Genomic DNA, 27,700 nt, shown 5'->3' with positions numbered 1-27,700 from the left:
GTCTTTTTTTATTTATTTTTTATGCTTTCAGGTAAAAAATAAATCTGCATGCAGCAATCCTGTAGCTGCTAACTTTTAATATAAGGACACTTGTCTGTTCTGGGATTCCGGGGATATCGATGCCCCAAGCCGATTCGTCCATCGGGTGCAGGCGCCAGCATTGCAAGCATGGGAAACCGGCAGTGAAGCCTTCAGATATAGTTTTTTTTGGGTTTTTTTCTGCTGGCAATTGCCTCTCATGTAAAAACAATCATAGTGGCTGTTTAGCCGCTTGATTGCTTTTACAGGTGGTGAAGGGGTGTCTCGATGCCCTCCGGTGCATCTCCCGACTCACCCATGCGATTGGTGGCCATTTACCATAGAGTTGACTTAAGGACCAGATGATCCCCGGCCATCTTTTTATGACTTTCAGAGGCCAGGAACGACATGACGTCACTTCCAATGCTGGCAGATGTAAACACTGGCGTTTTTTTAGCTGGAAAGACCCAAGATGTTTTTGTTTTTTTTTATCTTAGGCTTTAAAGCCTAGGGGAGAGATCTTGGGACTTATAGACCCCAGATCTCTCTGTAAAGAGGACCTGGCAGGTGTATATAAAAAAAAAAAAAAAAGTTGAAAGCGCCCCCGTCCCCGCGTGCTCACAGGCAGAAGCGAGCACATACGTAGGTCACGTTATGTAAATGGCATTTAAACCACACGTTAAGGTATCCCTGCAAACGTATGTTTAAAGCGTAGCCTATGGCGATTTTTAAAGGAGTTGCAATGGTAGAAGTTTTTTTTCATCTTAATGTATTCTATGCATTGAGATAAAAAAAACTGTGTGTAGCAGCCCCCCCCCCCGCCCCCCTTATTACCTACCCCTTCTCTCTCCAGCGATGTTCACGATCCCCTCAGCCAACCAGGACACTTCTCCTGATTAGCGAAGTCAGAGCAGTGGCGCCATTGGCTCCTGCAGCTGTCAATCAAAGTCAGTCAGCCAATCAGGGGAGAGGGGGGCAGGGCCAGGTTGGCGCTGTCTGAATGAATACACAGAGCTCTGACTCTGCTTGTGTGCCCCCTGTAGCATGCTTCTGGCTGAGGGGCACTCAAAGGAGGGAGGGGCTAGGAGCAGCAGAAGAGGGACTCGAGAAGAGGAGGATCCAAGCTGCTCTGTGCAAAACCAACTTCACAGAGGAGGTAAAATGTTGTTTAAAAAAAAAAACTAGCCTTTACGATCACTTTAACTACCGAAGTTTGGAGCCATTCCACTAGTGTGCGCAATTTTAAAGCGTGAAATGTTAGGCATCTATTTTTCTTGGCGTAACATCGTCTTTAATATTATACAAAAAACTTGGGCTAACTTTAGTGTTTTATTTTTTTATTCATGAAAGTGTTTGTGTTTCTTTTATCTAAATCATGTTTGAAAAATTGCTGTGCAAATACTGTGTGATAAATTGCAACAACCGCCATTTTATTCTCTGCTGAAAAACATATATAATGTTTGGAGGTTCTGAGTAAATTTTTTAGCAAAAATGTATGATTTTTATATATAGGAGATGAATGCCAGAATTGGCTTGGGCTGGAAGTGGTTAAAACTGTAGTAATTGTATAAATAAAATTATAGAACTAAATTTTAAACTTAGATTCTTTTAAACCCTCTATTTCATTTGCTATCCAGTATTAAAGTATTATTGAAATCATTATGAAATATAATATATGCTTTCAGAGTATTAAGTATTAATGGAAAGAGATGGTGTGCCTCTGTGTTTTATAATAGGCGTTTCTGAAACTGTACTTTTATTGGATTTTTAAAAAATGGAACAAATTATGAAATGGCATTTCAAATAAAAACATTTTAAACAATATTTTGGCAAAAAATAAAAGGCTCATAGATACCTTTTCATGATTGTCCATCATGGTCATAGTGACAAAAGCTATGTCATTGGGTAAGTACAGCTATTTTTACTGAACTGGTTGGCTGCCAATCAAAATGGCAATAAAACCACAATATAAATACCTTAGCAACTGAAAAGGTCTAAGTGCCTTTTATTCATTTTAATCTTATTAAGCTATTCAACATTGTGTTGTGCTTCTTGGCAGCCAAGGTGCAGAAGACAGCAAGAGTAGAATGTTGGCATTTACAAGCTAAGGTTTTCTTGTACTCAGTCAAACAGTCAAAATCACAAAAAGTTAGTTTTCTTTTCTAAATACAGTGACTCCAGAAAGTATTTACAGCGCTTCCATTTTTCCTCATTTTGTTATGTTACAACCTTATTCCAAAATGGATTAAATTCATTTTTATTTTTTAGAATTCTTCAAACAATACCCCATAATCAAGCAACAGGGTGTTTTTGTGGGATTATAACAGTGCCCAAAATCAGAAAACCAATACAGTTTATTTGTATAGAATTAAATAAAAGTTCAATGAAAAACAGAGTATTGGTACATATATCATATCATATCATACCACAGGCGTACACATTATAAGGGTGATCCGCGCGTGGTTTCAGATGCATACATGTTTCACCAACTTTGGCTTCTTCAAGGGATTTTTCCAGATCACCACTTTTCGATAGCCTGCTCCAGAGCACTCGATCTCAGACTTGGGCAAAAATTAATCTTCCAACAGGACAACAACCCTAAGCACACAGCCATTAAAACAAAGGAGTGGCCACAGGACAACTCTGTGAATGTCTTTGAGTGGCCCTGCCAGAGCCAAGACTTGAACCAGATTTGAATATTTCTGGAGAGATCTGAAAATGGCTGTGCACCGACGCTCCCCATCCAACCCGATGGAGATTGAGAGGTCCTGCAAAGAAGGATTGGAGAAACTGCCCAAAAATAGGTGTCCCAAGCTTGTAGCGTCATCATTTAAAAGGTCTTTCACTTGGTCATTATGGGGTATTTTTGTCGAATTTTGAAAAAAATCATGAATTTTACCCGTTTTGGAATAAGGCTGTAACTAACATAACAATGTGGAAAAAGTGAAGTGCTGTGAATACTTTCTGGAGTTGCATCTTCACTTTTTTTAAATGTGTTTTTTTATTTTTTTTTTATTTTTTTTTCACAGGGTTTTTTTTTTTTTTTTAGATTGCATACTTTTTAAATCACAAGGTCTTTTGTAAAAGCTAATAATATATAGTGGGTTTTGTGTGTGTGTGTGTGTGTGTGTGTGTGTGTTTTATTATATATATATATATATATATATATATATATATATATATATATATATATATATATATATATATATATATATATATATATATATATATATATATATATATATACACACACACACACACACACACACACACACACACACACACACACACACACACACACACACACACACACACACACACAGTACTGTAAAAAATGAGTTTAGAACATCGGTTTTGAAACTTAACTGTGAAAAGAAGAAAAAAACTGTAATAAATTAGCAATTGAGGACAGTATCTGCTTTTTTTCCAAATTTTATGAGTGAGATGCATTTAGGTTTATTCCGATTTTATAGAGATAAGCTGCAGGCTTTTCCATTGGGGCCTCTAAAGAATAGGCCTCACACATGCAGTTTCATATAGCCCTGCTGGCTGAAAAGAGGATCAGAGCACCACCTGGGCCTGCTCTCTCACTAGTCTTAAAAGGGGATATAGTTCGAATGGGAAGGGAGGTCAGTTATGATTAACTTAAAGGTTTAGTTGCCCTTTAAGAAATTTCCTGTAACTAGGAGCATAATTTCAATATCATACGGCACCAACACATGCCTTTTGTAAATGTGTGACTTTGCTGATTGCGAAAGTCATTGCTGCTCATGTTTAGTAGCAAACTAAACAGACCAATTAACCTTTTAACCACTCCAGGAAATCTGTAGTGAGTTTATAATGGCTGCCAGCGGAGGAGCCAATCAGCGCGTCCGGCGGACTCGATGTGCACCGGCCACCCACGATCGTTTCCAGCAGTGACAGAGCGGGGATTTGCCTGTGTAAACAAGGTAGATCTCCGTTCTGACGGGGGAGATCACACAGATCCTGTCTGATATGTAGGAAGACTGATCTGCGTGTTTCCCCAGTCACACAGTCCCCCATAAAGTTAGAAAACAACACACAGGTTTATTGCCTCCATGCATAGAATGCATGAAGGTAAGAAACCTTGAGCCTTTACAACCTCTTTAAAGCTGAACTTTAGTCACTGATGATAATTCATGTCAAATTATAATTCCATATAGTTAAAGCAGAACTTAATTTCCAAAACTGATATTTTGTTAAAGGATAAGTTTGCCTTTCGAAAAAAATAAATAATAAATGCACATTTTTTTTGTCTGAAAAATGTGCATTTAATATATATTTTCATTATTTGGAGCCTCTAAAACATTGCATCTACTAGATCTCAGACTCCCGCACTCAACAGCGCCCTGGTAGTTGATAAATAACTATGAACTGTCAGCCGCAAAGGCCGCCAGGTGCTTGCAGTTCATTCATTCAGAGCGGGGCCCTGCGCAGCTGCATTCTTTTCAAATTGTGACAGCGGGTGTGGGGAGAACATCCCAAGCCCACTGTCACAATTAGGAGGATAAGGGAGAGGCTGCAGGGACAGACACATGTTAAATGTTCTTAAAAAAGATGGTGTAACTATAGGCCTTCAGTACACCACTCATCGCCAAAAAAGGGACATAATGGTTTAATTGCAGCACCAAAAATTGGGGACCATAATAGGTCTTCCAAAAATAAAAAGTAGGTACAAACAACACAGTTCTTTATAGCTCTAACAGCCAGAAAGAACGATAATACTAGAACAGCTGTTTAAAACAAACAAATAATGGAACAATAATCAAACAACTAAAAAAACTGATGAATCTGTCTCAGTCCGAGTTTATAAACAGCGCTAATGTTGAGTGACAATAATAGATGACCAACTCCACCATAAAAGTTTTTGACAGAAAGAACACGCAGAGTGTTTCAAATTGTGTCCAGAAAGAGGTCCTGAAGTAATATCAGTGTGCACCTTCCACCGAATTCCTTAGATCCACCACAAGTGAACACACTCCCCATAGGGGTTCAGACTCACCAAAACGAATGAACAAACAGGCCTTTCAGCAGAAAGTAATCGTCAAGGTAGAAACACTGCGGACTGCATCAGTCAGGGAGATGATTGGTTATGATGGGCCTTGCTCTGAGGAAACATGCTCTTTTCTCCGTCTGAATGCTCAGGTGGACACAAGGGTTCAGATCTCCTTATTTATTCCACATATCGGCACCCAAAAATATGAACTCGGGAGTTGCTGTACTCCCCGTCCTCATCCCGCTCCCCGCACACACAGATTGCCCTTTTTTGGCTTCTCGTAGAGCGGATTACATAGAGGAACATCACTTCCAGAGCTGGCGCCAGGTCACCCCCAGGGGCGGTGCATGTTCCACCTACAGTTGCCTTAATGGCTTGAAGTGCAGGAATTTTGTGTCATAAATTGAATGGCAACATAAACATAGGAGAACAACATGCTCTGCTTGTGATGGCAGGTAGTGTCGCGAATTAAACCCCCAGCATGTTTTGTTGAACACACCGAGTACAATAATGTTGTTGTTTTTTTTACAAAAGGTTTTTTTTTTTTTTTTTAAATCCTATTTGAAGTGTGCTACGGTTGCTAAAAGTCTACTGATCAATTTTTTTGTTGTACTGGATCAGATAGTCAACTGCAAGATCGTTCCACATTTTATTGATGATTACGAGTCTGTTTCTCTTTATGTTTTGCTAAGTGGTAACTTAGACTGCTGTAGTAGAATTTAAATAAATGACCCATACAGTTCAAACACGACACCAAAAATCTCAAGTAAGTTCTCGTTCACAGCCAAGCTCAGGGGCTTTATGCCAATGGATATTTTATTTAATTATAAACGATAATTCAAGTTCTGTTGCTTGACACTGTAGACATAGGCAACTTCTTTTTACCATGTGGATATCTTCAAAGTGTCTGCATACACAGACATTTCATACTGTATATCGTTGTGTGTGGCACAGGCAATGTAGCCAAGAGGGCAGCTCCCTTAATTATTTGCAATGTTGACATCAGTGATGCCCTATGAATCAGCTGCTGCAAGCGACTGAGAAGTCTATCTCATGGTAAAATTGCTTACCACAGTCTGTAAAGGTGGATGGTTTGCCATATATATATATATATATATATATATATATATATATATATATATATATATGTGTGTGTATAAAAACTAGAGTCCAGTAGTGTATTAATAATTAAAGAAATGCATTTTAAATATCAAATAAATCTGAAATCTATCTTCAGATTCGTTTCTCATAATGGTGTGCCATTTGAGAGATGGAAGGCCAGTAAAATGAGCCAATCAAGGTCTGTAATATATAATTGGAGGTAACCAAGGAGTTGAACATTCATAGCCATATTTTCCCACAGTCCTGTATCAGATAGATGAATGCTTTAAGCCTCGTACACACGACCAGTTTTCCCGTCGGTGAAAACTGCCATGACAGCTTTTGGCCAGGAAAACAGGCTGTGAGTATGCTCCATGGCAGTTTTCCCGACAGGCGTGAAAAATTTGAAAACTGTTCCTTTTTTCCCGCCGGGTGTCCCGGCGGTTTTTAAGAGCATACACACGTCCGGGTTTCCCGACCAAAGCTTTCATGGCAGTTTTCCTGCCAGGAAAACCGGCCGTGTGCAGGGGAAAAAAGCTGCCGAGTCGGCTCTCGGCTTTCCCCTCGCGTTTCCCGGCAGTAAAATGTCAGCCGGGAAACCCGTACGTGTGTACGGGGCATTACACTTTTCATTGCATATATTACGGAGGTTCTTGAATTTTTTACATGCTAGACTGGTAGGATACATATATTATATGTAAAAAAAAAATCTTGGATTTCTGTTTATAATGCTATTGTTTTCGAACGCTATCAAAAGTTTCCTTTCATTTCTCAATAAATATAAGGTGAATGATATATGAAACACAATTGGTTCCTGTGGGCAACCCACATCCTCGTCTTGTACATGTGCACGAGACAGGGGAATTTTGAAAGTTAAATCTTAAAAGCATTTTTTTTGTCTTAATGTATGTTCATCCTTCATCTCTACTTTAGTTAGTTATACATTTTTTTTTCTTTCATGGAGAGCATGTTTACTCCTGCCACCAAGCTTGTCCATCCTGCAGCTCTTTCTTCGCTTTACCTTTCTCTGGCTTGTTCAAGTGAAAATCAAAGCTTGCGATCTAGCGTTAGAAGCTGCCAAAGATGCAGAAGTCATCTCCTTACATGGTGGTCTTAATGTCTCATAACTGTTTTGCTGCTATAAAAGCGCTTTTTTCCTACAATTGACTCTTTCACTAGAATCAATTCTGCTTGTTTTTGTTTGGGTTTTTCCTTAAAGCGTCTCTTGTAGGGGCTATCCTTTTAATTTGCTTGGAACTGTGGAAGTTTCTTTTGGACCAAGCATCATCTCCCTTTTTGGAACTACTGCCTCACTTCTACAAGTTTGTCTTCTTCCTACATAAAAAAGAAGTGGCATAAGGCCAGATTGTAACACTTTACGTGTTGACAGGTACAGTGCTGTGGCTCAGCCGTCATATCTGTTAAAGGACAAGTGACTATAGATTTAAAAGCATGTCTTATTTTTTTTTATTTTTTTTACTTCATGACATTTATTATTGAGGACCTTCCAGACAGGAAAATATGCATGCAGATCTTCTGGCAAATTGCTTTATGTTTCCTTAGCATTTTTTTTTCTGTGATGTATCCACACGAAGACACTTCTTGATCAGCCAAGTCTTTCATGCCCTATTACACTTTTGCCTTATGTTTAGATTTTATTTTTGTATTTAACAAGAGGTGTCTAACCAAAAGCATGGTGTCCTTGTTTTACCAAGTTCTGTGCAAGTAAATAAAGAAATGTTCTTTGCAACAAAAGTCGCTCTTACTTTCTGCCAGTTTACAGCCTGTTTACAAATGTAATCCCTAGCGAAAATAACATGATTCATTAAAATAGGAGTATTTCATTTTATTCTTTATTTTTTTTAGCAGCCACTGGACATTAATAAGTTAGCAATGATTTCTAGAACTGCTTTCTTGAGTTGAATATTTACCACTTTGATGTAAGTGCACATTTTGTGTTTTACAAAAGCATTTTTAGGTTGCTTAGACAGGTGTTTTGTCATTTTAAAACCTGATATCTTTTTAACCACTCATTGATTAATGCATTATGAATGTATTTATGATCATTTTTGGTTAACCGCTTCTGCTGTAGAGCAACTTTTTCATTTTTTACACTTAAAAATATGCATTTTTGGCCATAACATTATTTAAAACTCCCAGAAAATTATATATTTTCTAAAATCGGATGCCTTGTAGAATAAACAGATAGTAGTTGCAATTTTTAATTTACACAATATTTATCAAACAAATATTTTCAGGAAATAATATAATAAAATGAACACAATATAATACCCCATTTTTTATTAAAAATATAAGAGCTGTGTGGCGTAAATAGATACCAAACATGCTAAGTCTTAAAATTGCATGTGCCAGTGATCGCATGAAAAACAATGGTACCCATAGACGATGCTTTATTCATAAGTTTAGAGTTAAAGTGGATGTAAACCCCATTCATGAAATTTGACCTATGCACATATATCTGTAGTGTTTACTTATCTCTATCCAAAAGCCCCAAGTCCAATGTCTTTCTTCTGCTCTGTCCTTCTTCTGTTATCGGCATGATAACTTCTGACAAGTTCTTTGACAAAGGAGATAAAAACAGCTGGAAATTTGTGTCAGAGAGGTGCTATAAATATATTAGCAGAGAGATGGTCTATTTACAGCATAGCTCTGCAAGTTTCTTTGTTCCTCTTCCTATGTGGAGGGGGTTGTGTGCCTTTCCTACAATCAGCTGTCACACAGTGTATGCCCAGACTCCCCTCCCACAGCTGAAACGGGAAGACAAATTTCCTACACAATCTGCACTTTCTAAAGAATATAGAAAGCAGAAGACAGCAGATATACATGTAAAACGTATGTAGGGAGATTTGTTTCATCTCTGTGTATCTCTGTGTATCATCTGAGGCTGTTCACTTCACTGGGTATATGTGAGGGTTTACATCCACTTTAACCATGAGCTATGTAGATAGTCTTTGCTTTCACACCGCACTTGAAAAAAGGGCATTGCTACAGTAGAACCTCATTACGTGAATAGTAAGCTGGTAAGTTGTATTGATAGTCTAACCAGTAGCCTAGTTAACTGCTGACTCTCAGAGTCAATGGTGTCATCCTTGTAACTCAAGTTACATCAAAGCCAGACCTAGGCTGGGATTATTTGTGCTTTCGCACGTCACTACCAATAATAGGTGGCATTACACCTGCGTCTGCACCCTATCACTAGGCAGCACTGATGGATTGGTTTGAGCCTACTGTACCCAGTGGTGCGATATAGACATGTCTGTATGTGTGCCACTGCAGTAATTATTATTTATTTTTTTTACAATACTTTATTTCAAAGCACCACACTGTAAGTACAGAAACCACAACTCTGGCAAAACTATAATCAAACCATTCCACAGAAAATTCAAAACTGTATCAACCAGAACCTACAGAAGAGGCAGATATATGCATGAAGAGATGACCCGGAGTACCGGGTGCTAGGAAGTCTCTGTAACCCGTGTGACTTTTTACCTGGAAAGTGCGGTTAGTGTAAAAAAGTTAGTTTGTGGGAAAAAAAACACAAATTGGGTCGCACAAAGACAGAAAATGTTAGGGTATAAAGGATAGCAGTAATCGGAGGAGGAATAAAGAGAGGAAGAAGGGGGAAAAAAGGGGGATGCCAAAGGGAAAAGGACAAAGGGAAATGGAGGGACCAGTCAATCAGCCAGTGTTCCAGGGCCATGCCCATCAGTGAATTAATTTTCATAAAAGGGTTTAAATCGGCAGCTCCTTGCACTCAGAGTAAACAAATTTGTGCCAGTAGAAACACTTTTTAATGCATTTCTCCCGGAGGCCTTTCTCTGTAGTCACCAAGTCTTCAATCTCATTGATTTTAGCTACTTTTGTCACCCAAACGGCAATAGACTGCGTCTGTGTCTGTTTTAAAGAAAAGCAGGATACAGCTCTTTGCTGCTGTAAGCAGGTAGAATAGACCACCCTTAGACCTTACTCGAAAACCCGTAGTGGTGCAGAAGTAAAAATGCATGGTCATTCAGTAACTCATGATTGGTGAACTTTTGGGTTATAAGGTGAACCTCTGCCCAGTATGATTGCAGAAGACAGCAGGAACATAAAATGTGGAAGAGGGAGTCGGAAACCTTTTCACACCTCCAACAAAGGTCTGAGCACTGGGGGAACATCCTATGGATCTTTACCGCTGTAGAATTTTAAACCTGTCTTCCTGATGTTTAGCACATATTAAGGTTTTATAAGAAAACTGCATAATTCTCTCCACCTGCTTTTACATGAGGTTCAGCTTTAAATACCGTTCCCATTTGGCAATATAAGGCGGTGGGGAAATCAGCAAACAGTAAGTTTAAGACACCACATGGCGCAAAGAAGCTCAAATGAGGTAAGAGGCCCTCTAAAGGCGTCTGGGAAGGGTAGGAAGCCTATAAAATCAGCCAATTGCAATTTTTGCTAAAAGGATAAACCCACATACTCCCGGCCATCTATGATTTGCTGTCTAGAAACCCAGGGCCCGTTGACAATGATGTGTCAAGACTGAAACAAGCCGTCAGACCTTAAATCTCAAAATTTAGGGTCATTGTGGCCAGGGCTGAAAGGAGGATTGCAGATTATGGGAGTAGAGAGGGAAGCGGAGCAATAGAGAAGGCTCTAAATGCCTTGGAACAAACACGCCAGGTCTCCCCCACAGTGAGGTGAGCAGGGACTCGTGGGGGCAAGTCCATTTGGCACCAAGGCAATGATGCCAATGAAATCTCAGAAAAGATCTTCTCCACCTGAACCTATTGTTTCAAAGGTCCATGACAGCACCAGTCCAACATTGGTCATATGGCATGCCGTGTGATAGAGGCCATGCACCCCAGCACTTTTGGTAGGCGCAGAATTGACTGCGCAAGTCATGGAGGTTTCTGAGCCCGTAGGAAAGTAACCAGGGCCCGATTAACCACACGCAAAAACGGCCCTGGGTTTATGGATTGGAAGGGCCTGGAATTAATAAAGCGATTGGGGCATTATGTTCCTCTTGACGATATTACACCAACCGAACCAAGAGAACAGGCCACGCTGAGCGGCAGTGAATTTTAGACAACATTGTCTTTTTTACAACTATGGTGGAAGTTTTTGTGGGATGGTTGTTATGCTCATTTTGTGTATAAATGTATTATACAGTATATACAATTTTCATAAAGATCTTGGTTTTTAGCTGTTTAGTCCTTATAGTAACGTCCTGTTCTTTTGGTTTCTTATTCAAATTTTAATAATTTCTTTCCCTCTGACTTTCAATGTGGCGATACCCCATATGTGTGGTGCAATTGTGATTTATATACACTTGCGCACCCATGGTGTGTGTGTTTGCATTTGTGGGTGTGTGCAGGGCAAAAGGGGCTATGTTTAATTTTTGGAAGGTTTTTAATAAATCTTATTACAATTTCTTTTTTTTTTTCTTTTTTAAATTTAACTTTATTGCTATCAAAAGGGGTTAACAAACCCAATAACCTTGGGCAAGTGACAGGTACTATTTATGGAGGTTGTGGTGTAATAGACCAAAGTGTCTCCCTTGCCATCCAAAGCATTTTATCCAAGCATAGATCTGCTCGGTTTCATGCTTTCATTGTTGAATCGGCCAAAAAAAGACGTCTCTGAAACTGGAATTGATTAAATAATTGTTCCTTCTGGATACATTCACTGCAAAGGAGATTGAGGAATGGATGTTCCTCTGTCTCCTCCTGCTTGGCCTCCTGAAGCCTCTGAATGTGGTCCCAGGTTCCTGGTAAGAGCTATATTTAATTTAAGTTTAAGTTTTCCTTTCATTATAACACAAAACCAGAAGATATCTATTAACATCAACCACAAAATAAAAGCCAAATCTGTCCTGGAGAAAAATAAGGTATAATACACCTGGATACATGATGATTTGCAGTTACAATAAAACATGTCAAAGTTGCAAAACTGGTCATGGGCATAAAGGTTTGTTCTGACCTTGAGATCCTTGAGGTTTATTTCTTCTTATCATTATGTATATTTTGTATAGCTTTCAGCGATGTCTCACTTTAAATTACAATTTTGTGCCCTGATTACCTTTAGGCCCCATGTACATTGGACGCTGCTAAACGTACTTTCAGAGGCAGTTGGACACTTTTTTTCAACTGCCCCTAAACTCATTCAGTGTTCTCCTATGTGACCATGTACACAGTCTTGTTTATTGTCATTTTTAGGCAGTTGCGTTTAACAGCGTTTATTTGAAAGCAAAAATGGGTTCAGACGCCGAAGATTTTTTGGCCATTTAAGAAAAAAAATATTGTTTTTTAAAACGCTTCTAAACGCAAGCGCAGCAAAACGCCGCTAAACGTGTCATGTAACCGCGGCAAAACGGACATTTTAAATGTGGGTTACTATTTGTCAAGTTAAATCGTTCAGGAGCAGTTGTAAAAACGGCCCGTGTACATAGAGCCTTACAAATCTTCCCTGTGAGGAGATGCTGCTGATCAGCTCCCCTCACCTCACACTCTCTGTGTGAGGCGAGGGGAGTCGATAAACGTCACTTTCTTGTATACATGTCATTGGAGCCGTGGCTCTTTGCCAAGATCGTTGTCACGCCATGTCCCAGAAACACGGCGCACCCACGATCGGTGCACCCCGCCGATGTCCACGATCCCCTCAGCCATCCAGTACACTCCTCCTGATTGTCTGAGACAGAGCAACGGTGCCTTTGGCTCCCACGGCTGTCAATTAAAGTCAGTCAGCCAATCAGGGGGGAGAGGGGCAGGCCAGGTCAGGGCTTTGTGTCTGAATGAATACATGGAGCTGACTCCACTTGGGTGCCCCCTGTAGCAAGCTGCTGGCTGAGGGGGCACTCAAAGGAGGGAGGGGCTATGAGCAGCGAAGAGGGACCCGAGAAGAAAAGCATCCAGGCTGCTCTGTTCGAAGCCAACTGCACAGAGGAGGTATAACATGTTTGTCATTTAAAAAAAAAGAGCCTTTACAATCATTTTAAAATATGCCTCTAAACGTCCTAATGTGCATGGACACATAGGTTAACATTAGCTGCTTCTAAGCAGAAAAAACCTAAACTCCTCTAGGAGCAATTTTTTTTAAGCCAATGTGCATCGACCCTTAAAGCTGGTTACTTGACTGCTGCCCCAGGTTTCCTGTTTAACAATGGCTTGCTTCTCTCTAATTGAGCCACCCTTGCATGCAGGGACTGGAGTTATGCCTCCCTACACTGTGTACATCGACAGAAGCACACAATTTTGTAGTGTAGGATCAATAAGGTAAACTGTCATCGCAAAAGACTAGTGCATAAAAAATATATAAATAAATATGGACAGAGGATAGATCTAAAAAACAGTCACAGTTCTTTAGTCCATATTCTAATATGTGGTGATAACCAGTCCTTTAAACAAAGGGGGGGGGGATAAGGATGATGAGAGGATGGTAGGCGGCAGCTGTCCTCAGAGAAAGCCAGCTCTGTAAGCGGAACACAGGGGAACAAAACAGGAAGCGCCACCTAAGTGCAATATGTAAGTCACAATTTATTGAGTTTAAAAGGAAATGCACTTACACACATGTATAAAAAAAATGATCTCATCTGTATGTTGTAATCGCGGTGTGGTGCGGTCCGGTCTCGGGTGCATCCAGGCTCACGGGTAGGCAGGAGAGTGTAGTTGTTCATCCTGTGGTAATCGGGAAGCCGGCCAGGACCAGCGTGGAATGCAGACGATGACGTCACCTGAAGCGGAACCAGAGAGAGCACCGGGGGAAGGACCGTATAAGGCAAAGCACATCGTAGTGTAGGATGAAAAGTCACTCCCCTGATCCTCCTATCCCTTCTCAAGCTAACAAACTGACTAGAAACCTCACGGTTAACACTTTCTTGTGAAGACCGGAATTTCAGAGAAGTAGTACGAAGGTAACAGGAGCCAGTAGCATTGAATGCTGTAAACTGCAAGGGCTGTTTACTGGCGAATATTTGTTTGTTCTCAATGTGTTTAATGGGGTTGTAAACCCTAATGTCGCGTACACACGACCGTTTTTTACGTCCTAGAAAAAACAATGACGGCACTATAAAGGGGGAGTTCCATTCAGATGGCGCCACCCTTTGGGCTGCTTTTGCCGATTTCGTGTTAGTTTGGTGAGAGACAATTTGCGCTTTTCAGTCTTCATGCTTTTCAGTCTGTTACAGCGTGACGAATGTGCTATCTCTATTACAAACGCTAGTTTTACCAGAACGAGTGCTCCTGTCTCATAACTTGGTTCTGAGCATGCTCGTTTTTTTCCCGTCGTTAAAGCCTACACACAACAGTTTTTCACGACGTGAAAAATTAGAGCATGTTCTAAATTTTTAATGCCCATTTTTCACGTTGAGAATGCTCTGGGGCCTACACACTATTGTTTTTTAATGACCAATTAAAAAAATTGCATTTTTCTCGTCATGAAAACCGGTCATGTTTGTACGCGGCTTTACATATACCCAGTGAAGTGACTAGCCATAGGTGATACACAGAGATTAAACAAATCCTGCTACATACGTTGTACCTATTTAGCTGCAGTCTTTTCTTCTCTACAGTCTTTCAAAGTACAGAATTTATGCAACTTGGCTGAGCTTTCAACAAGCAGGCGGGGAGCTGAAATTACACTCTGCAGAGCTCAGTGAGGAGGGCTGACTGGAGGGTAAGGGCACATCCCCTTAACACAGCACACAGGAACAGAGCTGAGGCTGTCTGTCACAAGCAGTATGCTGGAGCTCCCTTCCCTGTAACCTCTTTACCTTGTCAGAAGTGATTCACGCAGAACGAATCAGCAGACAGAAAAGACACTTAATGCTCCTGTATTGAGACAAGCACACACTAGAGAAGGGATCACTTAATGGTGGACCACAGTCCGGACCCAGACCGAGTGAAGCCCGGTCTGGGCTTTTTTTCTCTTAGACATATTGGTTTTTAGAATATTAACATGGTTTCATTACTAGTCTCTCTTTTGTCTTTTCCGAGTAAGAAATCCAGTCTCTATTAGTATGGATTGGGACTGTTCTATAAAGTTCTTCATTCAATCCTTTTTCCTAACCACCCATGCAGCCTGGTCTTTTCTGAATACTGTAATTGCTGGCGTATAAGACGACCCCCTAATTTTCCAGCTAAAAATTTGGTTTTGGGATATTCTCGCTGTATAAGACGACCCCCTTCCGACACACCTCATTGTGCTCATTGCATACCTCACTGTGCCCATTGCATACCTCACTGTGCCCATTGCCAACCTCACTGTGCCTATCTCCAGATCTCCATGCCTTATCCCTGTATGCAGAGTCAGACTTCGGGCGTCCATTTTTCAAAAGCCGTGTTCGGTGTTCCGCCTATCATGGAGGTCCTCTTGCCTAAGGCCGAGGACGAGAGGACCTTCGTGATGGGCGGAACACTGAACACAGGCTCTGCTGGGAAACGGAGTGTTCCACCTATCACGGAACAGGACGAGGAGGAGGCGCGGCTTTTGAACAATGGACGCCCCCAATCTGACTGAATGTGCATTACACGTATCGGCGTATAAGACGACCCCGACTTTTGGGGGATATTTTTAAGTACAAAAGGTTGTCTTATACGCCGGAAAATACGGTAATATGTTTCCCTCTTTATTGTTCTTGTGGAATCTTATAATGCCCTAAGACATAACCGCAAGGGGGGTGATATTATTTGGATAACTGCAGTAGTCTTTAAAGCAATGTTTTCTAGAAAATATTACTGTAGACACCAGATGCTGTAACACCCTACTATATTGGATTTAAAACCTTTTTAAAGTGTTTTTTTTTTTTTACTTTAACATTTTAGGTCTGTATTTTACTCAGGTATGAGTGTTGGCTTTTTTTTTTTTTCACCCTGTATTCTTCCTGTTAAATACTAATGCCACTTTTTTGAAGGTAAATACAAATTCATAAAACTATCCAGATTCCCTTTGCTAGTCATTTCCTGGACTCTGAAGAGGTAAAATATTTACATCCCTGCTGTAAAGCAAAATCAAACACCCTGCAGTCTGAAATCCTAGATGGCAAAGCTCATAAACAGGATTATTTTTAGTTTTCTTTTTAGAATGTTTAATAAATCTCGGGCTTGTATTGTTTACTCGTAGAGCTGCCATATTCCCTGGTATGCAATAATGGGCTAAAATGCACATCTTGTTCACGGTGCAGAACCCCTACTTCTTATTTCATCTACAAGCAATTACATTAGGTATGTATATATTTTTATTTTTTTATATAGAAGGGTTGGAACGCCTGGTAGGTTCGTATTTCTGTCTTTGTTCCCACTGGAGCGATTTACCTTCTGTTTTGGCCCTGGTGACCATTTGTCAGAGAAACAGAAAGCGGGGGAAATCTTACATTGGAGACCCCTGTACTGATGACAGCTGTGTAAAAGGGGATATCCCATTGTTTTGGATTATCACCTCCTTATTTTATGCTGTCTTGGACAGGAAATCTCCCCTAATGGGCACAGACAGAAATAAATAAACTTTAAAGTACAATTCCAGGATCCTGCTACCTAATCCTAAAACTGCTCCCACCCCCTTCTAACACCTTTACTAAATAACCTGTAGAAGAAAAAGGTATATACTTATTCTCAAGCTGCTCCAGTCCAGTCACAAGATCCCCCTGGTGTCAGCAAGGATGAGCTACAGGGAGAGGAGAGAGGGCTCTGACAAGGGCTTAAAGTGTTTGTTAACCCCCCAAAAAATACAGATCCTAGTCCCTTAAAGCCGATTAAACAGCACAGTGCTTGTGCTGTGCAATCTGCCCCCTCTAAACTGTAAAACAAACAAAACTCCCTAAATCTGCCACTTCCTGTATGCCCTCTCTGCGCTGACCACGAAAATCAGGGCTGCTGAGCCCTGACCACCGTGGTCAGAGTATGTCCCTGCATCATACGCTGCTGTCCCCTCTGCTCTCCTCGCTCCCCCTCACCCCCTCTTTTCTGCCTGTCAGTTCTCTCTCTGTGTCTGTCTCCACCCCACTCCCCCCCCCTTGCTATTCTTGGGGGTACAATTGTCACTGCCAGCCCCTCTATTAGAGGCTGGCATAGCACACTATGTAAGTTGTTTTAAAAAAAACAAGCGTTCTAAATACAGATTTTGAACTGTCTTCAGGCTGATCATGACTCATGGCTGCGTTACAGCTACGAGACAGAGCTTCTGCGGGAGGAGACTAGCGGCCCCATGATCTCCCTGGCTGACGTCCGAGGGAGATCATGAACCTACCGCAGAAGCCATGCATCGGAGCTGTAAAGCAGCTGCGAGTCATGTAACCAGCCTGAAGACAGCTCAAATATGGTATTTACAAAGCTCGTTTTTAAAAACAACTTGCATAGTGTGTTATGCCAGCCTCTAATAGAGGGGCTGGCAGCATAGTCTTATATATATGGGTTCACAAGCACTTTAAATACCCAAACAGTGACGTCACTCATAGGCTTACTATGGGTCATATATTGTTGGTGTGCCCACCTTTCCCCTGAAGCAGATGCTAGCTGATAGAGGGGAGCCAATCACATGACTAGACTGGTGTGGCCAGAAAATAGGTAGGTATATGCATGTTTCTTCTACAGCAGGCATGTCCAAAGTCCGGCCCGGGGGCCACTTGCGGCCCCTGTTCCAGTTTAATGTGGCCCCTCTGGTAATTTGGATATATACTGTATTTATCAGTGATACCTCGGAGGGGACAGGAAGGGGTGGGGAATGAGTGCTGTCAAATTACATACAGGAGAATCTCCTGTTTACGGCATCTGTAATAGGAAGTCTTGTCTCCTGGGCTGCCATTGGACAACTCCTCTGTCTATCATAGGAGGCGGGACATTGTATTAAAGAGGCTGCTGTGTAAACAGGAGATTCTCCTGTATGTAATCTATTGGCGCTCGTCCCGCCTCCCCTCCGAGGCTGCAGATGGGCATCGATCAGGCTGCATGGCAATGGAGAGGCTGCATTCATGGCAAGGCTGGATTCATGGCAATGGCAAGGCTGCATTGATGGGCAATGACCCTTATTTTGCTTCACAGTTCTTTATTTAAATTTTTTTCCTGAAACTTCCCTCCTAACGTTAAGGTGCGTGTTATACGCCAATAAATACGGTATATCCAAGTAATACACCTGAGGTGATCTCTTCACCACACACAGCCACAAAGGCAAGAGAATTCTTGTTGGGCAGTGTATTAGTGCTCAGGCAAACACACTTCAACCAAATTTGAATGGTTCAAAGAATGTCAGCAAAATGTTCGGCCCTTAGGCCCCATACACACGGGAGGATTTATCCGCGGATACGGTCCAGCGGACCGTTTCCGTGGATAAATCCTCTCGAGGATTTCAGCAGATTTTAATGCGATGGAGTGTACTCACCATCGCATTGAAATCCGCACCGAAATCCTCTGGCGATGACGTGTCGAGCCGACGTGCGCGACGCTGTCATATAAGGAATTCCACGCATGCGTCGAATCATTACGACGCATGCGGGGGATCCCTTCGGACGGATGGATCCGGTGAGTCTATACAGACCAGCGGATCCATCCGTTGGGATGGATTCCAGCAGATGGATTTGTTTGGCATGTCAGCAAATATTCGATCTGCTGGAATCCATCCCAGGGGAGAAATATCCGCGGAAACAGATCCGCTGGAGTGTACACACCATAGGATCTATCCGCTGAAACCCATTTGCTGGGATTTTTCAGCGGATGGATTCTATCGTGTGTACGGGGCCTTACGCACGTTCACTTCATCAAATCTGGCCCTCTTTGAAAAAAGTTTGGCCACCTGTTCTACAGGTTATTTATAAAGGTAGGGAGAGCAGTTTTAAGACTAGTGATTCTAAACCCTTTAATAACAAATATGTTATGCAGTACTTACCTGCTCTGTGCAAGGTTTTGCACTAAGCAGTCCCGATCTTCCCCTTGCTAAGGGGACACTTTTTCAATCCTTGGACACAAGGCGCACAGCTCAGTTACACAGAGCTTTAGCAAACTAACTGCCTTTCAATTAGGGTTTACAGATACTTTTAGCCTAGGTTCACACTGCTGCGAATTCAAAATCGCGGTAAAATGCGCGATTTTACCGCGATTTCGCGGCCGCGATTTCGGCCGCAATTGAATGTAAGTCGCTACACGAAATCGCAAAAAGTAGTACAGGAACTACTTTTTGAAATCACAGATGCGGCGTCGCACTGATTAGGACAGTGCCATTGCCGACAATTGCCGCCGATTTGAGATGCGATTTGACATGTCAAATCGCATCTCAAATCGTTCCAAATCGTACCCAGTGTGAACCAGGGCTAAATGATAGAATGAGCTTCCTTTTTTCATTTAATTTTATAACCAGCAGCGTGATAATTAAATGATGACCATTATCGAACTGATCAATATGCCCTATTCTGTTCAATTCTGTTTTGTTTATAGGTTCTAGAGTAAAGTTAACTGTACAGTTGAAACATTCAAATGTTTTATTTTTTTCTGCTAAACAGTTTTACGAGGACAATTTTAGCCTGCCAAATACATTGGTTCTAAGGGTTCTAAATGTGCTGGTAAATAACATAAAATTGTTTAATCCTAGAACTTTATTGATTGTAAAGAGATCCTGCCAGATTATACATACAGTCCAATGCTGACTTCACAGATTACAATGAAGTGCTTATATATTATTACGCTTGATTGCATTTTTTTTGTAGATGAATAGTATACAGTAGTTTGACAATTAAATTTTCCTTGTCAAAAAAAGGTTTATTGATTGCACAATAAAATGAAAGTACATTGTTACGTATACAAGGATATATATGAATAATCTCTTTTGTTAAACAATAAGTGTCGGTTCACACAGGGGCAGTCCAACTTACAGCACGACTTTGCAAGGCGATTTGGAGGCGACTTCAGTACCACTTCAGTGTGACTTTGAGCAACTTACAACTCGACTTAAAGTTGCCTCCAGGACAGGCGACTTTGGCTGTGGCCAATCACAGATTAATCAGCTCTGTGGGAGGGAGGGGTTTGCCTGGGTAAACTATTTTTTCTTTTCCTGTAAAGTTGCTTCAGTTAACTACTTAAGACCCGGACCAATATGCAGGTTAAGGACCTTGCCCCTTTTTGCGATTCGGCACTGCGTCGCTTTAACTGACAATTGCACGGTTGTGCGACGTGGCTCCCAAACAAAATTGGCATCCTTTTTTTCCCACAAATAGAGCTTTCTTTTGGTGGTTTTTGATCACCTCTGTGTTTTTTATTTTTTGCGCTATAAACAAAAATAGAGCGTCAATTTTGAAAAAAAATCAATATTTTTTACTTTTTGCTATAATAAATATCCCCAAAAAAAAAGATATAAAATATTTTATTTTTTCCTCGGTTTAGGCAGATACATATTCTTCTACCTATTTTTGATAAGAAAAATTGCAATAAGCGTTTAACGATTGGTTTGCGCAAAATTTATAGCATTTACAAAATAGGGGATAGTTTTATGGCATTTTTATTAATAATTTTTTTTTTTTTTACTACTAATGGTGGCGATCAGCGATTTTTGTTCGTGACTGCGACGTTATGGTGAACACATCGGACAATTTTGACACATTTTTGGGACCATTGTCCCTTTTCACAGCAAAAAGTGCTATAAAAATGCATTGATTACTGTGAAAATGACAATTGCAGTTTAGGAGTTAACCACTAGGGAGCACTGTAGGGGTTTTAGTGTGACCTCATGTGTTTCTAACTGTAGGGGGGAGGGGCTGGACGTGTGACGTCTTTCCCTATATCAGGGAACAGACGATCAATGACAGTGCCACTGTGAAGAACGGGGAAGGTGTGTTTACACACACCTCTCCCCGTTCTTCAGCTCCTGTGACCGATCGGGTCTGCAGGTGCAGCGGTCACGGAGCTTCGGACCGGGTCGTGTGCCATTCTGCCGACGTATATGTGCAGGAGGCAGTCCTTAAGTGGTTAAGATGGAGATCCGACTTTGGAGGCAACTTCCATTGAAATCAATGGGTACAAGTTGCCTAGAGGTCGCCTAGAAGTAGTATAGGAACCTTTTCTGAAGTCGGAGCGACTTCAGTAGTGTACATTAAGACGGCTCTCATTCACTATAATGGAATTTCTTATGTCAAGCGACTTGGGGCGACTTGAGGTCTGACAAGTTGGATCCCAAGTTGCTGTAGTGTGAACCGGCACTAAAACAGTAAAAATAATATATGTAGGTAACATAGTATGTTTTTTGTTTGTGTTAGGGCCCTTTCACACGGGGCAGATCAGTAATGATCCACCTCCGTGTGTCCGTAAGCTCAGCGGGGATCGCTCTGTAAAATCCCTGCTGCGCTGGCGGCTGACAGGGCGGTCCCCGCACACTGTGCAGGGACCGCCCTGTCTTTTCTCCGCTCTCCCCTATGGGGGATCTGATGAACACGGACCGTGTGTCCATGTTCATCCAATCCGCAGACGTAAGAAAAAATTGGATTTTCTTCCGCCCGCAAAATCAGATCTTTGCGGAGGCGGGTGATTACGGGTGTATCCGCTGACACCCGCAGTCACATAGGGACCAATGTATGTCCCTTTTTCATCCGCAAACGGATGGATGAAAAAGCGAAAAAACGGTCCGCACGTGTGAAAGGGACCTTAAACGTCATCAAATACAATTTATTCATTTCTCTAGTACTTTATCGTGTCAGTATGAATATTGTAACTATTAATACCTAACAAACGTTATCCTAAAAGACTTTGTATATATGTAAATCTATCATTTATTGTATAGAGTTGATATAGATAAACAAATGTTATACATTAACTTAAAAAGAAAAGAAAAAAAAGTTAAGAGAAAAGGGGGGGGGGCGGGAAATAGTGAGAGAGTAAGTTCACAAGGTCGGTCCAGGTACCAGGGCGTGGTTCAGTATAGTTATTCCATGTATAAATAGAAGTGTGGTTACACGGTTTTGTTAAATAATCAGTTACCATGGCTGAAGGACTGAATCATTCAAATTTGGGGTTAAATGAGTCTTTATCCATGGGTTCCACATTTTCTTGAATTTCGGAATATTTTTACCTTCAATAGCTGACATTTTAACACGGGACATTGCAGAATTCATTCTGTTCTTAGTTTCAGCCAATGCCAGTATTGGCGATTTCAATGCTTTCACCATTGTTTGCTTGGCAGCGGTTGAAAGTTGAACAAAAAGCTTAAATTGGGAGAATGTTGGACAATTTAATTTTCATACAGCGTATAAACATGTTTGTGTGTGTGTGTGTGTGTGTGTATTTTATGTGTATATACACTATATTGCCAAAAGTATTGGGACACCTGCCTTTACACGCACATGAACTTTAATGGCATCCCAGTCTTAGTCCGTAGAATTCAATATTGAGTTGGTCCACTCTTTATATCAGCTTCAACTTTCTGGGAGTAATGTCCACAAAGTTTAGGAGAGTGTCTATGAGAATGTTTGACCATTCTTCCAGAAGCACATTTGTGAGGTCAGGCATTGATGTTGGACGAGAAGGCCTGGCTCGCAGTCTCCACTCTAATTCATCCCAAAGGTGTTCTATCAGGTAAAGGTCAGGACTCTGCAGGCCTGTCATGTTCCTCTACCGCAAACTCGCTCATTTATGTCTTTATGGAACTTGCTTTGTGCACTAGTCCAAATCATTTGGTGGAGGGAAGATTATTGTGTGTGTTTTTTTTTTCAGGGGTTGGGCCTGGCCCTTTAGTGCCAATGAAGGGAACTCATAGGCTACTTTCACACTGAGGTGCTTTACAGGCGTTTCAGCGCTAAAAATAGCGCCTGCAAAGCACCTCTCCTGTCACTCCAGTGTGAAAGCCCAAGTGCTTTCACATTGGAGCGGTGCGCTTGCAGGACGCTCGAAAAAGTCCTGCAAGCAGCATCTTTGGGGTGGTAGAAAGACAGGTGTATACACTGCTCCTCCACCGCCCTTGCTAGGGGTGCAACGGATCAAAAAACTCACGGATCGGATCGATCCTCGGATCAGAGTCACGGATCGGATCATTTTTCGGATTGGCAAAAAAAAAAGACGAATCTTGTTACACCCACCGGAGTTTTAGATTTCACAGTCATTTTCAACACAACACGGAGCTTATGTGCTTAAATACAGTATATGTAAATCTGATGGACTGTTTACATGGTTGCTAATGTAAAAGAACAACTCTGATTTTCACATTTAACTAAATGTGAAAATCAGAGGTGTTCTGTCACATTAGCAAGCATGTAAGGTTTGCTGCTGCTTTTAAAATGTAACATTTAGACAGTCCGTTGGATTTCTAAATCCTGTATTTAAGCATATAAGCTCAGTCTTGTGTTGAAAATAACTGTGAAATCCAAAACTCCGGTAGGTGTAACAAGATTTCCGCCTGCCCCCTTCTCACTAACATTACTCTAGTATCACCGGTGTCCCCCTCCTCTCCCCTCTGGTGTCACTGGTGTCCCTCCTCCTCTCTGGTGTCCCCCCCCTCCTCTCTGGTGTCACTTGTGTCCACCCTCCTCTCTGCTGTCACTGTTGTCCCCCCTCCTCCTCTCTGGTGTCACTGGTGTCCCCCCTCCTCCTCTCTGGTGTCACTGGTGTCCCCCCTCCTCCTCTCTGGTGTCACTGATGTCCCCCCTCCTCCTCTCTGGTGTCACTGGTGTCCCCCCTCCTCCTCTCTGGTGTCACTGGTGTCCCCCCTCCTCCTCTCTGGTGTCACTGGTGTCCTCCCCCCTCCTCTCTGGTGTCCCCCCCCTCTTCTCTCTGGTGTCACTGGGGTCCCCCTCCTCTCCTCTCTGGTGTCACCCTCCTCTCCTCTCTGGTGTCACTGAGGAGAGGAGGGGCACCCCCAGTGACACCAGAGAGGAGAGGAGGGGCACCCCCAGTGACACCAGAGAGGAGAGGAGGGGGACCCCCAGTGACACCGGAGAGGAGGGGGACCCCAATGACACCAGAGAGGAGGGGGACCCCAGTGACACTGGTCCCCCTCCTCTCCTCTCTGGTGTCACAGGTGTCCCCCTCCTCCGCTCAATACAGACAGCCATGCTCCCTGGGTGATGGTTTCTCTCCTACCCGCAGGTGCAGATCTCGGATACTTTCTCCTCATGTCTGCGGTTGTGGTCCCGGGTCTGTAATCAGCGAGCTGAGGCGGTGCAGAGTGTCGCACTGGTTACTAGGCAAGCCGACTGTCTCTACTGGGGTGGAGCAAGATGGCGGCGGCGAAACATCACTTCCTGACGAGACAGCCGCCGCCGAGTGTACCAATGTTGGCCGCCGCTCACAGATCGCGTGGTGTGCCAATCCGAACGGGGTGACCCGTTCGGATCACGGATCGGTGACAATCCGTTGCACCACTATCCCCTGCCCATTGAAATGAATGGGCAGCACTGCCAAAGCGCTTTGGCAGCAGTCCCTACACGAGCGGTATTAACCACTTCTAGGCTAGCGGCCTAAAAGCACCGGTAAAACTGCCACCGCTCTCACCGCCCCAGTGTGAAAGTGGTCTTAAGGCGTCGGCATACCAAGACATTTTGGACAATTTTGTGCTTCCAACTTTGTGAGAAAAGTTTGCGGATGGCCCCTTCCTATTCCAACATGACTGCGCACCAGTGCACAAAGCAAGGTTTGAATGCGCAAGTTTGTTCACAGTCCTGAAACCAAGTGGGTGCATGCACTCGATACTGGACTTAGAATTGGTAAAAGGGATCGGCCAGGAGCAGCAAAGAGGGACAAGAGAAGAGGAGGATTCATGTTACTCTGTGCATAGAGGAGGTAAAAATAACATTTATGTTGTTTTTTTTGTTTTTTTTAAAACACAAACCTTTACAATCACTTTAATATCAGTGGTTTGGCATTTGCAGCTCGCCTGTGATTGTTTTGCTTATGGTGTTTTCTCTGCACATTTTTTGTGGACACCGCGCAAGCAAAAGAATGTGAGGAAAGGGGAGAATAGCTTTTCCTTATGGGATGGTGGTGGTTGGAGTTTCAAGCCCCCCCCCCCATTGATTGATTTTAAAGGTGGGGTTGTGATAGATCAGAAAAGGTAAGCTGATTGGGAATGTTTTGAGGGCTCCTCTAGGATAGGTAATTTAAAGGGGTTGTAAACCCTTGTGGTTTTTCACCTGAATGCATGGTATGCATTCAGGTGAAAAACCTTCCATAGGGCAGCTGCCCCCCAGGGCCCCCTTTTTTACTTACCTGAACCCCATATCTTCCATCGATGGGGACGTGCACAGCAGCTCCAGCTGCTGTCTCGGGTCCTCATTGGATAGATTGATAGCAGCAGAGCCATTGGCTCCCGCTGCTGTCAATCAAGTCCAGTGACACGGGAGCCAGGGCGCGAGGCCGAATCCTGCTGTCTGTGTCAATGGACACAACAGCAGGAGCGCACGAGTGCCCCAATGGAATGCGGGTCTCCGAAGGGGCACTCGATGTGGGGAGGACCAGGGCCACTCTGTGCTAAACTTTTGCACAGAGGAGGCAAGTATAACCTGTTTGTTGTTTTTTTTAAAGAAGCGAACCTTTCAAAACCCTTTAAGGTCACCTAACCCCCCAAAAATTCCCAGGTGTGTCTAGTGTTCTTTGTATGTTTGGAGTTTATGCGGCCTATCATCCCATGTTACATCACTTCTGCTTTCAATGCAAAACATGTTGTCACTTTCACACCTGTTAATCGTGTAGTGTTTCCATATTTTTGTCCAACCCCTGTATTGCTTTCTTTGTTACTTTCACAAATGGGCTTTAACATGGTAGACTGTTTGTTTTAAGGAAGCAGGTCACTGTGTTTTACACATCCTTTTCTCTCTGGAGTGGTTGCTGCCTCTGCCCATACATGTTAATATCAGTACCACTTTGTCCATTAGGAGAGTTCTTCTAAACGCGTGTGCGTATTATATTTTACACCTGATTCACACCTATGCAGGTTGCAATTTGCATATTCCAGGTCCATTTTGCGTTTTTCGAAGCACATTTTTGATCCATTGAAGTCTATGGAACCAAAAAACAGAAAATAATCCCTGGCCCCTTCCATAAAATGCACAGATGTGAACCACATCCATAGGAAACCATGTTAAATGGACTGTAGTGTGTTTCTGCAAAACTGAAAATGCACTAAAAAATGCATAGGTGGGAATCAGGCCTTGTAATGCAGCTATGGTATAGGCATTTAAATAGAAAATCAACCTGGTTGATCCTCTACACCAGAGGCAGGAAACGGATAATTCAGCTGTTTTGACTTTTGCTAGCAATTGCGTTTTTGGACTTTGCGTTTTTGCATATATAACTAAAATATGACATGGATTATATTGCTTTTTGATCCCTCAAATTTTCTTTCTTTTTTTTTTTTTAGCAACTTGAACTGGTTGAGCCCAGTGGCTGGATACACATTCCTCTAACCGATGCTCATAAAAAGCCCATTCGAACCTTTATGATTCAGATAGCAGTGTTGGCAAATCATCAGAATGGGAGAGACACTCACATGCGACAGATTAAAGTCTTCACACCAGTGGAAGAGAGTTCTATTGGAAAGTTCCCCAGATGTACCACTATTGATTTCATGATGCATCGTTTCATCAGGTGATCTAACCACGATTCAATAAAGGGCTAACCCTAACATTGTCACATATAAATGCTTTTATTTTCTTTTATTGCTGTTGTCAAAATGTATAGTTTTATTACCTGACACCAGTCTATAACTTTTTAATTTTCAGTCTGTTTTATTATATTGGGGAACAGTTCATTTGTTTCCTCATTGTTCATGGGTTTAATTATTGCCGTGTTCATATTTTTTAAGCTGACATTTTTACAAACTGTACTACTGCTATGAAAAAAAAAGAAATTGATGTTGCATTCTTTCTGAGATGTGTTCATTGCACTGAAATGTTCTTTATGCCAAAAACATGATAACTTTTACTTTTGCTTTTATTTTGTATATTTCTTTTTGAATAAATTATCTAGTATTTTTTGGGTATCTCTTCACTTTACCATTATATCATCCAAAACCTGCAATTTAATTTATATGTTTTTGAACTGTGTCAGACATCCTTGGCACGATTGAACAATAGAGTTGCTGCAAATCATTGCTTTTATAGACCACTAACAATCCATTTGGTAAGCGAACACTATTGCACTTCACTCTTTATAATTCAATAAAAATAATTCAATAAAAATATTTTTTGACCTGTCTTGGAACTTAAAGTATCTTTGTGTATCTTTACAATATCTAAATTAGATTAGTTATAAAGCTGAGATCCATACAGGAAGCAGTGGTGGAAGACCTGTAACCCGGATTCTGTGGTTTAAGTGTTAATAGGCATGTACGTTTCAGATGACTGTACTATGCCTTTGGTAATTCTAATGGAGAGGATAAGGAAGTGGGAGAGGAAAATGAAAGGCCACCTGTGTTGAGAAACTATGTACTCTTCAGAGCACAACTGATATTTTATCTTCCCAGCAGTGACTAAAAATCTTGTAAAAAGAATGGTATTAAATGGAGCCTTGTGATTTATTTCTAAGAGTTGGACATCCTAATAAAAACCACAAAATATGTATAAAAGATTATAGCTGCTGGAACAAACTGTAACCCTTTCTTTTCATC

The 27,700-nt window shown here is 41.8% G+C and overlaps 1 protein-coding gene across 2 annotated transcripts in view; it reads left to right on the top strand.

The window, feature by feature from the left end:
- Nucleotides 1-27,294, top strand: part of ANAPC10 (anaphase promoting complex subunit 10) — a 136,036-nt gene extending 108,742 nt beyond the window's left edge. For both annotated transcript variants that reach the window (XM_040331597.1, XM_040331590.1), the window contains one exon: nucleotides 26,453-27,294. In XM_040331597.1, coding sequence (XP_040187531.1) covers nucleotides 26,453-26,683 — 231 coding nt within the window. In that variant the 3' untranslated portion in view covers nucleotides 26,684-27,294. The remainder of the gene's footprint in view (nucleotides 1-26,452) is intronic.
- The last annotated feature ends 406 nt before the right edge of the window (nucleotides 27,295-27,700 follow it).

This window comes from Rana temporaria, chromosome 1 (assembly GCF_905171775.1).
Source record: "Rana temporaria chromosome 1, aRanTem1.1, whole genome shotgun sequence".
In the NCBI taxonomy this organism is placed as follows: domain Eukaryota; kingdom Metazoa; phylum Chordata; class Amphibia; order Anura; family Ranidae; genus Rana; species Rana temporaria.
This window is presented reverse-complemented; position numbering and strand designations above follow the sequence as displayed.